This window comes from Podarcis bocagei (assembly GCF_964188305.1).
Source record: "Podarcis bocagei genome assembly, chromosome: 10".
In the NCBI taxonomy this organism is placed as follows: Eukaryota; Metazoa; Chordata; class Lepidosauria; order Squamata; family Lacertidae; genus Podarcis; species Podarcis bocagei.
Genome location: NC_138135.1, coordinates 831,011 through 849,518, shown reverse-complemented (window position 1 = coordinate 849,518; position 18,508 = coordinate 831,011). Strand labels below are relative to the sequence as shown.

The following is an 18,508-nucleotide window of genomic DNA, read 5'->3' as shown; positions in this document are numbered from 1 at the left end:
CATCTTCACTCTTGAACCCCATGGGGCAACCCCAGAGCTCCTCCTTATTCTGGGGTTTGGGGAAGGTAGTATTTTTCCATAGTCCCAGAAGTTTTTATTCAGTCATGCTGCTAGGGAGCTTTCCTACCAGAGGCCCACAGTTCATACTGCTCTCATACTGATTTTACTGTTGTTTCTGCTTTTTCTGTCATGGAACAGCTGGGTGCCGGGGGGGAGGCACCAGTTGGGGGACCTACAAGGGAAGAAGGCTTAGATCCTGGGGACTGGTGGGGGGATGGCAGTGAGCAGAAAGAGGGAGGAAAGGGAGCAGAACGGGAGGGGAGGTGTTGCAAGCTGAGGAGGAAACAGGGTTTGCTGAGCAGGAAGAGGCTGGGGCAGAGAGCAGTTTAGGCTCAGAGAGGGGAGAGGAGGGGGCCAGGAGACCCAGAGGAGGCCGGCTGCTGAAGCATCCAGGGAGACTCCCCCTCCTGCTGTGACCAGCTCCCCTCTCCCCTGGTCTCCCAGAGCACACAGAGAAATCCAATTCAGACCCATGAGCCTGTACATGATATTAACGGGCGTAGGGTTTTTTTGTCCCAACATGCATCACTTTAATCTCATTGACAATGAACTGTATTTTCGGCCCATTCAGCCCGTTTGGAGAAGTCCCTTTGGAGCTCCTTGCAATCTCTCTCCTTGCAATCTCTCTTTATTTGCTCCGGTTGGCTGGACTCCTCCCTTTATTCCGCAGGGACCCGCAGGGCTCAGCCCGACGAGCTGGGGGACTGAGCAGCCTCGCACCTAGATTTTTCTGTAACACCCCCCCTCCCAAAGAAAGGCTCAACATCCACGCCCATGGGTGCCTGTGGCCAGCCCAGACCCTGGAGCATCTGCATCTCTGCCCCAGCTTGAAAGTTAGGGGCTGCAGTGCTGGCGAACCTTATCTCCCCCTCCCCGTCCAGACAGAGAAATGGCCTTGTGGGGTTGGACAAGAGAGTCCCATCTGGGTGGTGTGGAGGGGGCAGTGCGGGGGCTTCGAACTGTAAAGTAGGGAGGGCCCTCCTGAGTCATCTAGTTGAACCCCCAGCATAGTAGTAATCTCTGCTAAGCATCACAGGCAGGGGGCCATCCAAGCTCCCCCCACCCCACCCAAGGAAGGCACTCTCCCCACTGGCTGTGCCAGACTGACCTCTCAATGGCCCCTCCTGGCACACTTTCCTGTGGCCAACGACTCTTCCCCAGGGAGGGCATCTGAACAAGAGACCCCCCCCCCTGTAGGGTGCTGTGTTGATGTCCGCCAGGCGGAGGAAAAGCAAAGCAGTTGCGCATTGGCACCGAGGGCTCCCAGACTTCAGCCAGTGCCCTCCAGGTGTTCTGAGTGCAGGCATCGTGCTGGCTGGCACTGAGGGGAACTGCAGGCCAACCTGCCTCGGGGGCACCTGCGTGGAGATGGCGGTGCCAGGGAGAAGAGCAGCAGGTTCAGCCAGAGGCTCCTAAAGGCTCTGCCCAGTTTCTTGGCGTGGAAGATGTGACCAGCCAGCAGGGGCTGGGGCTGGCCCCTCCTGGCCCCTGTTACCCAAGGTAAAGGACCCCTGGTCAAGCCCAGCCAAAGGCGACTATGGGGACTTACTTCTGAGTAAGCGTGCATCAGATGGAACAGTGAATCCCTTTGAACCGCGTAGGACTTACTCCTAAGTAAGTATGCATCAGGCAGGGCTGTAGAGTGGTGCTTCCAGTTTGCACATCTCATGGGATTCAATGTCTTGCCATTATAAATGCACGGGGATGAGTGCATTTACACAGACACATTTCCGCAAAAAGACCCAAACTCCGGCATGTAGCCGCAGGTGACACAATAGGAGCCTTTCTGCAAATGGCCTTTGCAACACAACTCACTGGGTCGTTACAAAGTAGACACATTTGCCTCTTTGCAACGTAGCCCCGTTTCCTCAATGAATCCACCCATTTCAGTAAAACCTGAGCTGAAATAGTACGGAGAGCAAAACAGCAGCCCTGTCTGACCCCCCGTTAGCCTCCAGACTCCCCCAGTCACGTGGCAGGAGATTCTTCCTGAGCCCGCCCCCCTCCGTGAGATGGGTATGACATCATGGATGATCCAGTGATGATTCATATGATCCATTGGTGATCCACATGATCCAAGCAGGCTTGTCCAAAGAGCAGATCTCTGGGTCTGAATGAAAGGGGTCTGCGGTGATGGATTCTGGAGTCAAGAAATCCTCCCTTTCCAGTGATCTCTCCGTCTGGCCAGGAAAAGGCAGGGAGCAGGAATCCTCAGGCATCCCGACGGACAGACCTGTCATGTTGCCAAAACACGAACTCGGAGTCTGATCTGATTTAAATGCAGAACTCATTTTGTGACTTCGCTGTTGGATTGTCGGGATCAGCCCCTCCCCCCTCTCCTGATCCCAAAAGGAAGACCGGGGGGGGGTTTCTACTCCTCCTTCTCCCCCCCCGCACCCGCTCAATACTTTTCCTCCCCTCCCGGCACATCCTTCTCTCATCCCGCCCACACAATCCCAAATCACACCCCCAATACATTGCTCCTCCTCCTCCTCCTCCAATCCGGTTTCTGCTCCAGAAATGTGGGGCGGGGAGCTTCCACTCCGGATTGCTGCTCTGCCCCATAGCTGGGAGGGGGGCGCTTTCGGAAAGGGGAGGGAGGAGGCAGGGGACCCCACCCCCGTGGATCGGGAGCGAGGAGAAAGAGGTAAAGGGGTCGCGGGGGGTGGAGAGGGGGGGGAAAGGACCCAGAGACCCCCGCTAGCTCCCCCAAGCGCCCCCAGGGGGCTTTCCTCGCAGGACGGACCCCTCACCCGTCTCCCCTGGCTCTGCACAGAGAAAAGAGGCCCATGAAAGGGTAAAGCGGCGCGAGAGACGCCTGGATAGAGACCCCCTGTCCCTCCCCTGCTTCTCTTGGGGGGGGGGCGCCTCCGGCTGGAGAGATGGGGGCGCAGGGTGTGGGGTGAGCAGAACCAAGGGAGCCTCTGGATGCAGGGGAGACTCTGGAGAGAGGGAGGGGGTGGGGGGAGGGAGAGGAGCATCCATGGGGCAGGGAAGGGCAGCATTGGCGGGGGGGGGGAGAGATATCGCGTCTCCATTGTGGCAGCTGGGGGGGATCTCTGGTGGAACAGCCTTGGCCTCTCTCTCCCGCCCAGTAATCGACCCCCCCCTTCAAGGCGACCAGAGAGGGATCCCTGGAAAGTGGGGGGTCCTGCCCCTCCACCCTTCCTTCCCGCAATCTCCATCCTCTTCCTGCCCCATAAGCCCCTGCCCTGTCCAGACACAGCGATTCTGCCCAGTCCATTCCTTGGTCCCCTGGAGAGGAGAGGAAGTCCAGAGGAAGAGATGTCAGTATTTGTGAAAAGAAAAGAGAAGGTTCTGGCCTCCCTTGGTCGCCTCAGCCTGCTCCTTGGGCCCTTGTCAGCATGAAAGAGTCCACGAGAAGAGCATCCTTGCAGAGTACTTTCTGCTTTTACAGTGGTACCTCGGGTTACAGACGCTTCAGGTTACAGACTCCGATAACTGAGAAATAATCCCTCAGGTTAAGAACTTTGCTTCAGGATGAAAACAGAAATATTGTGGTGGTGGTGCAGCGGCAGCGGGAGGCCCCATTAGCTAAAGTGGTGCTTCAGGTTAAGAACAGTTTCAGGTTACGAATGGAACTCCGGAACGAATGAAGTACTTAACCCGAGGTACCACTGTCTTCTCAAAAGTCTTTCTGCAAAAGCGACTGACCAACTGTACACACATCAACACTGCCAGCTTTCACCAACCAACCAACCCGACACCAAACTAACATTTCTCACTCTATATATACAACCCACAGCTTTTTAAGCATTAAAGAAACAGCGGCCAACTTTTATTTTTTAAAAAAAGATATTTATTTCAAATTTTAACAAAAAACAAACCACCAAACATATATAATACCATCACCGTACAACAAACAGAAAAAACAATGAAAAATTAGAAAATAGGCATAGAATGAAAAAAAGAATAAAACAAAAAACAATTATCCATAAATCATATTTTCATAATCTTTGGACTTCCTCACATCACCCTTTCCTGCGTTCTCAGTCAAATAATTATAGGCAGCAATTTATTACCTTATTTCAGTTCTTATTTTGTAGTTCTCAAATATTATGTCCCAAACTTTAAATATTTTTATCATATACTGAACTGCTTAGCTTAAACATAATATTACTTCAGATTTCATCATTTTCTTAAATGTCACTTATTCTCATATATCTTACAACTCAATTGCTGACGCCATGTTGCTTTCTATCGTGCATTCTCTTAACATTCGTACAGCTTATAATATTTTTGTAAATAGTCTTTAATTTTTTTCCAGTCCTCTTCCACCATCTCTTCTCCCAGGTCTCGAATTCTGCCAGTCATTTCAGCCAGCTCCATGTAGTCTATCAGTTGCGTCTGCCATTCTTCCAGAGTGGGCAAATCCAGTGTCTTCCAGTGCTTTGCAATGAGTATTCTTGCTGCTGTTGTTGCATACATAAAGAAAGTTCTATCTTTCTTTGGCACCAATTGGCCAACTATGCCCAGAAGAAAGGCCTCTGGTTTCTTCAAGAAGGTATATTTAAATATCCTTTTCAGTTCATTATATATCATTTCCCAGAAAGCCTTAACCCTTGGGCATGTCCACCAGAGGTGAAAGAATGTTCCTTCAGTTCCCTTACATTTCCAACATTTATTGTCGGGCAAATGATATATTTTTGCAAGCTTGACTGGGGTCATGTACTACCTGTATATCATTTTCATAATATTTTCTTTCAAGGCATTACATGCCGTAAACTTCACACCGGTGGTCCATAACTTTTCCCAGTCAGCAAACATAATGTTGTGCCCAATGTCCTGTGCCCATTTTATCATAGCTGATTTAACCGTTTCATCCTGAGTATTCCATTTCAACAGCAAGTTATACATTTTTGAAAGTACCTTAGTCTTAGAGTCTAACAGTTCTGTTTCTAATTTCGATTTTTCCACCTGGAAACCTGTTTTTTTATCCAAATTAAAGACCTCCCTAATCTGAGCATAATGTAACCAATCTCGCACTTTATCCTTTAATTTCTCAAAACTCTGCAGTCTCCAAGTATCTCCTTCTCTTTCTAGTATTTCCCAATATTTCGGCCATTTGGCCTCCATATTGAGTCTTTTCTGAGCCTTGGCTTCCATTGGCGACAGCCACCTTGGGGTCTTGTTTTCTAATAAGTCTTTGTATTTTATCCAGACATTAAACACTGCTTTCCTGACAATATGGTTCTTAAAAGCCTTATGAATTTTTACCTTGTCGTACCACAAATATGCATGCCATCCAAAAGCATTGTTAAACCCTTCCAGATCCAGGACATCAGTGTTCTCAAGAAGAAGCCAATCTTTCAGCCAGCAGAAAGCTGCAGATTCATAGTACAGCCTCAAATCTGGCAGGGCAAACCCCCCTCTCTCCTTAGCATCAGTTAGTATTTTGAATTTTATTCGGGGCTTTTTGCCCTGCCAGACAAATTTAGAGATGTCTCTCTGCCACTTTCTAAAACATTCCACCCTGTCCACAATCTGTAGGGTCTGAAACAGAAACAGCATTTTTGGCAATACATTCATCTTTATCGCAGCAATTCGGCCCAACAAGGAAAGTTTCAATCTTGACCAACTTTCTAAATCCCTTTTGATTTCTGACCAACACTTTTCGTAATTGTCCTTAAATAGATTCAAATTTTTAGCAGTCATATTGATCCCTAGGTATTTCACCTTCTTAACCACTTTTAGATCTGTCTCTTTCTGAAACCTTTCTGATTCCACAGTTGTCAATTTTTCCCCCCAAAACCTTAGTCTTTTGCTTGTTTAATTTAAATCCCGCCACCCGACCAAACTCATAAATCAATTCTAAAACCCTTTTTGTACTAGATTCTGGCTCCTGTAATGTCAAAACCAGGTCATCTGCAAAAGCTTTAAGTTTGTACTGTTTGGCTCCGACCTGAATCCCTTCACCCAACCGGTCCCCTCTAATCATATTCAAGAGCACCTCCAGGACTGAAATAAATAACAAAGGGGAGATAGGGCAACCTTGTCGTGTTCCTTTCTCAATCTTAAACTCATCTGTCACCACATTGTTGACTATCAATTTAGCTTTTGTTCTGAATAGATTGCCTCTATGCCACAGCGGCCAATTTTTAGCCGTGACAAGAGAGGAGGGGAGAGGCCTTCTCAGAAGCGGCCCTTGGTTTCCGCAATCCCACCCAGGAAGCAGCCAGAAACCTTTTCCTCTCTCTCAGGCTTCCATCTTTAAGCGTCTTTTCCGCTGAGGATGAGGATAATGTACACCTGTCATCAGAAACAGGGGTGCAGATTCCATGGAATGGCTCTCAGGATTGATACGGAAGTTGCACCTCAAAAGCATTTCTGTTCCTCTTATTCTTTGTAGCCAATGTCAGAGTGACTGACAAGCTGAGATACAATCCTTCATCATCCGATGACAGCGACTGCATGAATCTTTTGTCACGTGACAAAGTCACATGAGAGCAGAAGCAGCCAAGCAGGCTGGGAAGTGCAGGGACTGCACAGTCATTTGGGCCTCCTCAATTTATTCAGGCTTAACTGCTAACTGTGGAGTCATTCTGACATGTGACGTAGTAGCCAGTTGCACTTTGTGCTCTCTGTAAGATTTCAGCAAGAGTCTGTCTGTCTCAGCCATGAGCAGAGTCTGTATGCAATCTCAGTCAAACTGTTTGGAACCATGTTGTTTATGAAGAAGCTTCTTTTAATTCAGTAAAGCTTTTATTCTTTAAAACTCTGCATTATTAATTTACGCTGCGTGTCATCTTCCCAGTCAAAGGACCCCTTTTCAGGATAGACAGTGCCTGTGGCTGGAGGCTCTACACACTCTACAAAAACTGCCAGTATTAGCACAGGTGAGGTGTGTGACCTCCCCAAATTTACAGACTGTATGTGAATGAGAGTTTGTGGGTGGGATTATAGTTTACGGCAACCCTGTGATTTTCTCCACCCATAACATTTTGTGAGCTGATATAGCAGTACGAATTCCAAAATAACTTTTAAAAACCCCACAAGATCATCATCATCATCATCATCATCGCATTTATACCCCCAGGCCTTAGTTTGCCTCCCCATGATCTAGAGAAAACACCAGCTTTGAATCATGCAGAGTAAAACTACCAGAACCTTCTTGAACCGATAGGTTAGGAATTATCGCTGTACTTAGATCCGTACTTTTCTATGCCTGAGAAATGCAACCATGACACTGGGAATGTTCAGGAATGCAGGAGAGGAAATATTGTTTGATTATATCCTTTCCAACTTGTGTTAACAAGTTGTACAATTTAGCAGAGTAACATTCCCCCTTTTAAACTTACAGCGGATGCGTTTGCTCAGGCTCGCTAAAGCCTCTAAAATAAGATTCCTTGGTAATTTCCACTTTAGTCCCTCATAAAAAGATAAGACATGACACAGTCTTCTATAAAAGTATAAAAAGAGTTGACTCACATATTCTGTTCACAAATGGATCCCAGAAGGCGGTGACCCACAGGCTGCACACCTGGTCCTTCAGGGGCACAGTTACCCCATCAGGACCAGGAGTGCCCCCACCCTCCCCCAGGGACAGTATTTCTGACTTGTCAGGATTCAACCTCAATGTGTTAGCCGCCATCCATCCTCCAACCACCTCCAAACAGACACACAGGGCATTCACCATCCTCACTAGTTCCAATTTAAAAGAAAGGAAGAGAAATGAGATTGAAAATGACAGACGATGCGGAATTGGATAAATTAACTGGGAAAAATCAGATATACCAAAGACCAAAAGTTCATCGAAGACTGGGGAAAGTTTGTAGATTATCTGAAAAACATATGTGGTGCGAACACAACGCTAGTGGGATTTCAAGAGGCACTGTAAAAACGGAGAAGTATTGTTAAAGGGAAATAGTGGGAGAAGGGAAGTGTAATGGCAATACAAAAGGAGGAATGTGTAACTACAGTTATAAATATGGATGATTGTCAGAGATGCTGAAGGAAGTTCAAAAAAATAATAAGTAATCTGTTGTATTTTGGAAAATTGTATAATTGTTTGGAAAATTAATAAAAGAATTTGGGGGGGGGAAGAAAGGAAGAGCTGGGCATCATCCACATACCGGTGAACACCCAGCCCAAACCCCCTGATGATCTCTCCCAGTGGCTGCATATAGATAGTAAAAAGCATGGGGGAGAGAATGGAGTCCTGAGGCACCCCACAAGTAAGCATCCAGGGGTCTGAACACTCATCCCCCAACACCACTTTCTGGACATGGCCCAGGAGGAAGGAGGGGAACCACTGCATAGCAGGGCCCCCAGCTCCCCTAAAGGGTCCAGAAGGACACCATGGCCAAAGGTCTCCAAAGCCGCTGAGAGAACCAGCAGAACCAGGAAACAGCTTCCCCCTCAGCCTCTGGCCCGTTGGAGATCATCAACCAGCACAACCAGGGCAATTTCAGTCCCATGGAAGGATCATGGCGGCAGGAGATTTCCTGGTCCTGCACCCCCAAAAGCTCCAGCCACAAGACTTTCATTAGCTTTGAAGGGGCCACGTGATACATTGTGGTCTTTTCTTAGAAAAACAAATATTTTGAATACTTTTACAGTGCCGTATGATGTAAATATGGGATCCGGGTGGCGCTGTGGCTTAAACCACAGAGCGTAGGACTTGCCAATCAGAAGGTCGGCGGTTCGAATCCCCGTGATGCAGTGAGCTCCCATTGCTCGGTCCCTGCTCCTGCCAACCTAGCAGTTCGAAAGCACGTCAAAGTGCAGGTAGATAAATAGGTACCACTCCGGCAGGAAGGTAAACGGCGTTTCCATGCGCTGCTCTGGTTCGCCAGAAGCGGCTCACTCATGCTGGCCACATGACTCGGAAGCTGTATGCCGCTGGCTCCCTCGGCCAATAAAGCGAGATGAGCGCCGCAACCCCAGAGTCGGCCACGACTGGACCTAATAGTCAGTGGTCTCTTTACCTTTACCTTTATGATGTAAATTTTCTTTCTGTTTCCCTTGTTCCACATTGGAGAGACTTTGATACACAGCTCTGAGCCCATCTCCCCCCTTGAAACTGCTGTGTTTGTAGCACTGCCAGCCTGGGCAGTGGGTTTGGGGGTCCTGGGCTGCCTAGACAAGAAGACCCCCTTCTCAGCCCGGCTGATATGGTCCCAAGGAAAGCAGAGCAGTATGTTTGGCACCAGCTTGGCTGCAGGAGTTGAATGAAGAAGGTGTGCAGGACACCATCCAACCATCTTAGAGACTCCACTCTGGATTTGTGTGGGTTTTCCTCCATAGCCTTTTCTTCTCCGGAACATAACTCACGAGGCAGTGAAGGTTTAGGCCCAGAGTTTTCCTTCTGGATGGGCTTCCTTCCCCAGTTGACGATCCCATCTGCCCTTCATTTTCCTCTGCAGGATGGGCAGAATCTGCCTTCTAGACTGTGGGATTCACTGTTCTTCTCATCCTCTCCATCCACCAGGGCTTGACTTCAGGTGCAGCAGAATTGCCCAGCCCCCCAAGGATTTGAGACCCATCAGCTATCCTCACCTGGTTTTGCCAGCCGGTTGAAGCCATTCCTGGGATTGTGGCCCCTGATTCATCCTGACAGCTTCTGGAAGGCACAGGTGAGAGCTGAGTGCACGGTGGGGACCACCAAAGGTACTACCGCTCCCATGACACCCCATGACATCATATAATAGCTATATTTGAGACAGAAGCGGAATGAATTCATGTCTCTAGAACAGTGTTTCCCAAACGTTTTGGGGCAACGGCACACCTGTTTATCGGAAAAAAATCTCGCGGCACACCACCATTAAAGCCCCGCCCCGTGACGTCAGCGCGCAGCGTCACGCCGGGAGGGACGCACAAAAGTGAGTTTTTTCCCTCCCCCTTGCCGGGGTGGGAGGAGGCAGCAGAGCGAGGGACTGAGGGGCGGCGGCAGCTGAGGCGGCGGCGGCTGCGATAGCGGGCGGAGGAGGGGGCGGCGGCGGGGCTTGAGATCATTGTTGTTGTTATGGCTGCTGCTGCTGCTGCTGCTGCTAGGGGACCCGGGGACGTGAGCAGGCCTGGCCCGACCCGGGTTGAAGGAGGACAAGCCGGCAGCGCGCCAAGTGAGTTCGGTTGCGCGCGACGGCCCCCGCTCCCCCCACCCCCGCCGGATCCTCGCCGCCGCCGCCTCTCGCCCGCCTCCCTCCCACGGCACACCAGCCGATGTCTCACGGCACAGTAGTGTGCCGCGGAAGACCGGTTGGGAAACACTGCTCTAGAAATAACACAACTTCAGGCCATCAATAATTAAACACGACATATTCAAGGCTGAAGTTTTCACTAGTACAGTTATCCATTTGCCTTTAATATGCAGCTTTTTCAGTGTCACTTTAGGATGGGCTCGAGATCAGGCAGCCCATCATTATTATAAGGAGCAGTGGGGGTCTGGGATTCCGATGTGCCAGCTGCTTTTCTTCTGCTTCTCATGCTCTCTCCACGCAATCTGAGGCATGTAGATGGAGGTCCATCTCCAAGAACAGGAACTTCCCTGAGCACCCATTCAGCTGACCCCAAGCACCAAGCCTTGTCACTAGTTCTCTGACTGACCCAGACCACAGTCCCTGGAAAAGACATAGACCTGGGCCTCACATAATGGTCCACATGGACCTCCTGAGGCCAATGGGACTGTGCAGGTGATTCATGAAGATCTAGAGGTGGATGGAGGATTATGATGAAGAGGATGGGGAATGTCCAAAGGAATGATGAACCAGAGAAAGAGAGGGCCTGTTCACGGACAGAGAGCAGCTGCCTTTCCTGTGATGAAACAATTGATTTGAAAAGGCTGTATTCCAAGATGATGCTGCTTTATTAGCAATGATTGAGGATTATGAAAGGTGGTGATGCATTACTATCATTTGATGACATTGCTTTTTCATTTCCAAAAAATTGGGAACATGGGTAGGACAGTGGAGAATGTAGGAGATGTTGAAATAAGAGAATGGGCTAATGGAGCTTGATGTGCTCTCTTTCCCTTTGTTCTCTTCCTTGAAACCCAAACAGGATTTCCTTTCCTCCCACTCTGAAGAAGGTGATGGAGAAGACATTCAGAATTCCAAGGAATGGGGCACCTTTCGTTTCATGAGGAATAGAAATTAAAATGTGTGAAATGTGGGATATGCTTCATTGAATGAGGACACATAGCTCACATCAATGACTCTGAGAGGAGAAACCATTTAAAAGTATGGTGTTTCGGAAACGTTTCGCTGATAGTGGAAAACTTAGAACACATCAGTGGATTTACATTTACAAGAAAGGATTACAATGCAGGGAGTGTGGAAGAACTTCAGTCAGAGAGGATTCCTCAATATACATCAGCGGACTCACACAGGGGAAAAACCATTTAAATGCATGGAGTGCGGGAAAAGCTTCCGTCAGAATGGACACTTAAGTTCACATCTACGGACTCACACAGGGGAGAAACCATATAAATGTATAGAGTGCGGAAAGAGCTTTAGTGATAGTAGAGACCTTAGAAAACATCAGCGGATTCACACAGGGGAGAAACCATATCAATGTATAGAGTGCGGAAAGAGCTTTAGTTGGAGTGGAGAATTTAGAAATCATCAACGGATTCACACAGGGGAGAAACCATATAAATGTATGGAGTGTGGAAAAAGCTTCTGTCGGAGTGGACAGTTAAGTTCACACCTACGGATTCACACGGGTGAAAAACCTTTTAAATGCATGGAGTGTGGGAAGAGCTTCAGGCGGAATGCAGAACTTAAATTACACCAGCGAAGTCACACTGGTGAAAAACCATATAAATGTATGGAGTGTGGAAAGAGCTTCATTCAGAGTGGGCAGTGCAATATGCACCAACGGACTCACACAGGGGAGAAACCATATAAATGTATAGAGTGCGGAAAGAGCTTCAGTGATAGTGGAGACCTTAGAAAACATCAACGGTCTCACACAGGGGAGAAACCATATAAATGTATAGAGTGCGGAAAGAGCTTCAGTCAGAGTGGAGACCTTAGAAAACATCAACGGATTCACACAGGGGAGAAACCATTTCAATGTATGGAGTGTGGAAAAAGCTTCTGTCGGAGTGGACACTTAAGTTCACATCAACAGACTCACACGGGTGAAAAACCATTTCAATGTATGGAGTGTGGAAAGAGCTTCAGTCAGAGTGCACACCTCAATAAACATCACCAGACTCACACAGGGGAGAAACCATATAAATGTATGGAGTGTGGAAAGAGCTTCAGTCAGAGTGGCCACCTCAATAGACATTACCAGACTCACACAGGGGAGAAACCATATAAATGTATGGAGTGTGGAAAGAGCTTCAGTCAGAGTGCACCCCTTAGAAATCATCAACGGTCTCATACAGGGGAGAAACCTTTTAAATGTAGGGAGTGCGGAAAGAGCTTTAGTGATAGTGGATACCTTAGAAGACATCAACGGATTCACACAGGGGAGAAACCATTTCAATGTATTGAGTGTGGAAAGAGCTTCAGTTTCAATGCAGGCCTTAGATCACATCAACGGACTCACACAGGCAGGGGAAAACCATATGAATGTATGGCATGCGGGAAGAGCTTCAGTCAAAAAGGAGACCTTAAATTACACCAGCAGACTCACAAAGGGGAGAATCCATTTAATGCATGGAATGTGGAAAGAGATTCCGTTTCAATGCAAGCCTTAGAAGACACCAACTGGCTCACACAGGGGGAAAACCATTTAAATGCATTGAGTGCAGAAAGAGCTTCAGTCAGAATGGAGACCTTAAAACACATCAACGTACTCATAAAGGGTGAAACCATTTAAATGCATTGAGTGCGGAAAGAGCTTCAGTCGAAATGGAAACCTTAAGACACATCAACGGATTCACACAGGGGAGAAAACATTTAAATGTATGGAATGTGGAAAGAGCTTCAGTAAGAGTGGACACCTCAATATACATCAACGGACACACACAGGGGAGAAACCATAAGAATGCATGGAATGCGGAAAGAGCTTCAGTTTCTTTTCTTTTTTATATATATATAATATATATTAAGATTTTTGAAATATTACCGTAAAAATGAAAAAGAAAAAGAAAAATACAAAATAAAAACAGTTAAAAACACACCTATTTTCTATTACTTATTTTCCTTTAGCTTATTTCCCAGACCTCCTCATACCTCCCTTTTTTGTATTCCGCTTCAATTCATTGGTTCAGCAAATCCTTACCATTAGATTTTAACCCAATTATTACCCTTTTTTCATATTCTCTTAAAGCATTACAGCTGGGAACCCTTAATTGCTATCCAACATCATTCTATCATTCATTAATTTTACAATATTTCTGTAGATAGTCTTTAAATTTCTTCCAATCTTCTTCCACTGACTCTTCTCCCTGGTCTCGGATTCTGCTAGTCATTTCTGCCAGTTCCATATAGTCCATCACCTTCATCTGCCATTCTTCCAAAGTGGGTAGTTCTTGCGTCTTCCAATACTTTGCAATGAGTATTCTTGCTGCTGTTGTAGCGTACATAAAAAAAGTTCTGTCCTTCTCCTTCTTTGACACCAATTGGCCAACAATGCCCAGAAGAAAGGCCTCTGGTTTCTTCAAGAAGGTATATTTAAATACCTTTTTCAGTTTATTAAATATCATTTCCCAGAAGGCCTTAATCCTTGGGCACGTCCACCAAAGGTGAAAGAATGTACCTTCAGTTTCTTTACATTTCCAGCATTTATTATCGGGCAAATGATAAATTTTTGCAAGCTTGACTGGGGTCATGTACCACCTGTATATCATTTTCATAATATTCTCTCTTAGGGCATTACATGCCGTAAACTTCATACCTGTGGTCCATAACTGTTCCCAGTCAGCAAACATAATATTATGTCCAACATCTTGTGCCCACTTAATCATAGCAGATTTCACCGTTTCATCCTGAGTATTCCATTTCAACAGCAAGTTATACATCTTTGACAAAATCTTAGTTTTGGGTTCTAAGAGTTCTGTTTCTAATTTTGATTTTTCCACCTGGAAGCCAATTTTCTTATCCAAATTATATGCCTCCATTATCTGATAATAATGAAGCCAGTCTCACACTTTGTTTTTTAATTTCTCAAAACTCTGCAGTTTCAGTCTATCTCCTTCTTGTTCCAAAATTTCCCAATATTTCGGCCATTTGGCCTCCATATTGAGCCTTTTCAGAGCTTTCGCTTCCATCAGTGACAACCACCTTGGGGTTTTATTTTCCAATAAATCCTTGTATCTTATCCAAACATTAAACAATGCTCTCCTGACAATATGATTTTTGAATGCTTTATGTGCTTTGACCTTATCATACCATAAATATGCATGCCATCCAAATACGTTGTTAAAGCCTTCTGGATCCAAAATGTCTGTATTTTCAAGAAGTAGCCATTCTTTCAACCAGCAAAAAGCTGCTGATTCATAGTAAAGTTTAAAGTCTGGCAGGGCAAATCCACCTCTTTCCTTTGCATCCGTTAATATCTTAAATTTTATTCTGGGCTTTTTGCCCTGCCAGACAAATCTAGAGATCTCTCTCTGCCACTTCTTGAAACAGTCCATCTTGTCCACAGTTTGCAATGTCTGAAACAAAAACAACATTCTAGGCAATACATTCATTTTTATCACAGCAATACGACGCAACAGTGAAAGCTTCAAATTTGACCAAATTTCTAAATCTTTTTTCACTTCTGTCCAACATGTTTCGTAATTATCTTTAAATAAGTTCCCATTTTTGGCTGTCATATTAATCCACAAGTATTTCACTTTCTTAACCACAGTCAGGCCTGTCTCATTCTGAAACCTCTCTCTTTCAATCGGTGTTCAATTTTTCTCTAAAACCTTAGTTTTTAGCTTGTTCAGTTTATATCCTGCCACTTGACCAAATTCTTGAATTAATTCTAAAACCCTTTTAGTACTAGATTCTGGCTCCTTTAACGTCAATACTAAGTCATCTGCAAATGCTCTCAGTTTGTACTGTTTGGCTCCGACTTGTATACCTTTAACCAACCTGTCCCTTCTAATCATATTCAGCAGAACCCCCAGGACCGATATGAAAAGCAGTGGGGAGATTGGGCACCCCTGTCGTGTCCCTTTTTCTATCTTAAATTCTTCCGTCACCACATTATTTACAATTAATTTAGCCTTTTGTTCAGAGTATATTGCACCTATACCATTTTCCAAACCTTGGCCTACCCCCATCCCCTGTAGGTTCTTCTTCATGAAACTCCAAGAGATATTGTCAATAGCTTTCTCCGCATCCACAAATATCAGAACTGCTTTAGTGTTTATATTCACTTCTAGTTTCCCCAAAATATCAATTATGTTCCTCAAATCATCAGACAAGTGTCTTCCCGGGAGAAAGCCCACTTGGTCTTTATGAATCTCTTCCATCAATACAAAGAGTTTCAGTTTCAATGCAAGCCTTAGAAGACATCATGTGACTCACACAGGGAAGAAACCATTTAAATGTATGGAGTTTGGAAGGAGCTTCAGTCCGAGTGGAACCCTTGGTTTACATCAACAAACTCCCACATGAGAGAAACCATATAAATGTCAAGTAGACAGAGGTTCAGTCCTAGTGGAAGTCCTACATCAACAGACTCATGGACAGGAAGAACTTTAACAGTTGACACCCTACAAACCCATCAACTCTCAAAGAGGAGAAGCTGTTTAAAGGGAAAGATTGCAGAAAGTGCTTTAGTTATAATGGAGTGTTTAAGGAATATCTAAGGACTCAGAGGGGAGAACCCATTTAGATGTATAGAGTGAGGAACGTGTTCCTTTCAGAGTCCACTCTTTTCTTCACAGCAATGAACTCAACTCAGCAGGAAATCCATCTTAAAAGCATGTCATGTTCTGGTGTTTATATGTAAAATTGTATAGTAATGAAATAATGAAGGTAATGTCTCACACTAGTGAGTCTAATTTTAGATGTAAGGTACCTTTTGATAGTGAGGGGGAGTTGGTGAATCTGGATTTCTGGTGGTGAGTGAGGATTAGGGCTGGGCGATCTATTAATCTCATCCTATACCGGTTTCTAGACGACATTGTGATAACTTTTCAAAAACAATTGATATGGCAACACTCCACAGATCACAGTTTGTGTTTTTGGGATGCTCATTTGCCTGGAAGCAGCCGGCAGAAAGCTTTTCTTCGTGAAGCCCCTGCAGATGCCGAGTTGCTGACTTCCCTCCCAGACGACAGGAAGCGAAAGACAAACCTCCATTGCCCTGTGTCCTTCCAGCCTCTTTCCTCCCTTTGCTCCCTTCTGCCGGTTTGTGTGCCTGACTTAGACATCCTGTGTGCTGTATTTTTCTATTGCTGAAACTGGATTTGCTCTCAGGAGCTAAGTTTTGTGCCTCACTGGGGACCCAGGGAGAACTGTATGCTTTGAAAGCTCAGTAAACTATTACTGAAGAAGTCCTGCTGCCTCTGTGTGTGTTTTTGACCTCAGTGTGGGACTTGCTCTGCACGTGGCCCCTACCCTGCTGCTACTTGGCCCATTCCCTGGAGTTGCTCTACTCAAGCATGCAAGATGGTTTTTGCACCAAACTCTGTCATCCCCCCACCGCATGATCTCCAAGCACTGATTCTTCACCCAAACTTCATCCCTGCCTCCTAAGCATTCTGAAGAAAACTGATAATACTGTAAGTTAATGGGTGATTTCCCCCCAAGCCTAATTGCAAGAGGGGAACGGAGGGGCTGCAGGAACCAGGGAAGTGTCCTGATGGGCCCATCTTCACTCTTGAACCCCATGGGGCAACCCCAGAGCTCCTGCTTATTCTGGGGTTTGGGGAAGGTAGTATTTTTCCATAGTCCCAGAAGTTTTTATTCAGTCATGCTGCTAGGGAGTTTTCCTACCAGAGGCCCACAGTTCATATTGCTATCATACTGATTTTACTGTTGTTTCTGCTTTTGCTGTCATGGAACAGCTGGGTGCCGGGGGGGGGAGGCACCAGTTGGGGGACCTACAAGGGAAGAAGGCTTAGATCCTGGGGACTTGTGGTGGGATGGCAGTGAGCAGATAGAGGGAGAAAGGGGAGCAGACCAGGAGGGGAGGTGTTGCAAGCTGAGGAGGAAACAGGGTTTCGTGAGCAGGAAGAGTCTGGGGCAGAGAGCAGTTCAGACTCAGAGGGAGGAGAGGAGAGGGCCAGGAGACCCAGAGGAGGCCGGCTGCTGAAGCATCCAGGGAGACTCCCCCTCCTGCTGTGACCAGCTCCCCTCTCCCCTGGTCTCCCAGAGCACACAAAGAAACCCTGTTCAGACCCATGAGCCTGTACATGATATTAATGGGTGTAGGTTTTTTTTGTCCCAACATGCATCACTTTAATCTCATTGACAATGAACTGTATTTTCTGCCCATTCACCCCGTTTGGAGAGGTCCTTTTGGAGCTCCTTGCAATCTCTCTTTGTTTGAACAACCCTGGACAATTTGTTGCCATGAGCAAACTTTGCCCCCTCCCTGCTCACTCCTAAGTCTAGATCATTTATGAACAAGTTGAAAAGCCACAGGTCCCAATACTGATCTTGAGGGGACTCCGCTTCTGCTCCTCTCCATTCAGAGTACTGTCCCTTTCTTAGTACGTGTTCCCCCCTCCCTCCTTCCTTCTGCGCTGCAGAGGGAACCCTGCAGAAAAGTTCTGGGGTGAATTTTGCTTCCCCACACATCCAACACTGGTCAGCATTCAGGGAAATGGAAGAGAAAAGCTGGCCACAATCCAAGAGACTGAGGTCAGCAGAAAGCGAAGCAAAGCCTACTCAAAGGGAAACCTCTTCAGCGTCCAGCCCGTCTGCTCCCACAATGGCTGGAGAAGAATTGCCATTTGGGAACGGCACAGCTGAATGGAATCCCCACAATCGCTCTTGCTGGAGGAATAGGGGCACTTAGCCCTATACTATATAATAATAATAATAATAATAATTTATTATTTATACCCCGCCCATCTGGCTGAGTTTCCCCAGCCACTCTGGGCGGCTCCCAATCAGTGTTAAAAACAGTACAGCGTTACATATTAAAAACTTCCCTGAACAGGGCTGCCTTAAGATGTCTTCTGAATCTCAGGTAATTATTTATCTCTTTGACATCTGATGGGAGGGCGTTCCATAGGGCGGGCGCCACTACCGAGAAGGCCCTCTGTCTGGTTCCCTGCAGCCTCACTTCTCGCAATGAGGGAACTGCCAGAAGGCCCTCGGCGCTGGATCTCAGTGTCCGGGCTGAACGATGGGGGTGGAGACGCTCCTTCAGGTATACAGGACCAAGGCCGTTTAGGGCTTTAAAGGTCAGCACCAACACTTTGAATCGTGCTCGGAAACGTACTGGGAGCCGATGCAGATCTCTAAGAACCGGTGTTATGTGGTCCCGGCGGCCACTCCCAGTCACCAGTCTAGCTGCCGCATTCTGGATTAATTGCAGTTTCCGGGTCACCTTCAAAGGTAGCCCCACGTAGAGCACGTTG

At 46.7% G+C, this 18,508-nt stretch overlaps 3 protein-coding genes across 4 annotated transcripts in view; all 3 read left to right on the top strand.

Moving 5' to 3' along the window:
* Window positions 1–18,508, top strand: part of LOC308595559 (uncharacterized protein) — a 149,389-nt gene that overhangs the window by 82,572 nt on the left and 48,309 nt on the right. The window lies entirely within an intron of this gene.
* Window positions 2,685–16,473, top strand: LOC308595669 (uncharacterized protein). Its single transcript, XM_081210247.1, has 3 exons — window positions 2,685–2,707; window positions 9,512–9,656; window positions 11,080–16,473. The coding sequence occupies exon 3, from the start codon at window positions 11,341–11,343 to the stop codon at window positions 12,850–12,852; it is 1,512 nt and encodes a 503-aa protein (XP_081066373.1). The 5' UTR covers window positions 2,685–2,707; window positions 9,512–9,656; window positions 11,080–11,340; the 3' UTR covers window positions 12,853–16,473.
* Window positions 4,369–18,508, top strand: part of LOC308595582 (uncharacterized protein) — a 163,288-nt gene continuing 149,148 nt past the window's right edge. The window contains exon 1 of one of the 2 annotated variants that reach the window (XM_081209991.1): window positions 4,369–4,444. The gene's annotated coding sequence lies outside the window, so the exon portion shown is untranslated. Of the gene's footprint in view, window positions 4,445–13,433; window positions 13,497–18,508 lie in introns of those variants that run through there. The other variant, XM_081209990.1, reaches the window with a different exon arrangement.

Excerpts from the sequence above, each read along its gene's own strand:
- LOC308595669 (XM_081210247.1), top strand. The coding sequence starts at position 11,341 with ATGCAGGGAGTGTGGAAGAACTTCAGTCAGAGAGGATTCCTCAATATA.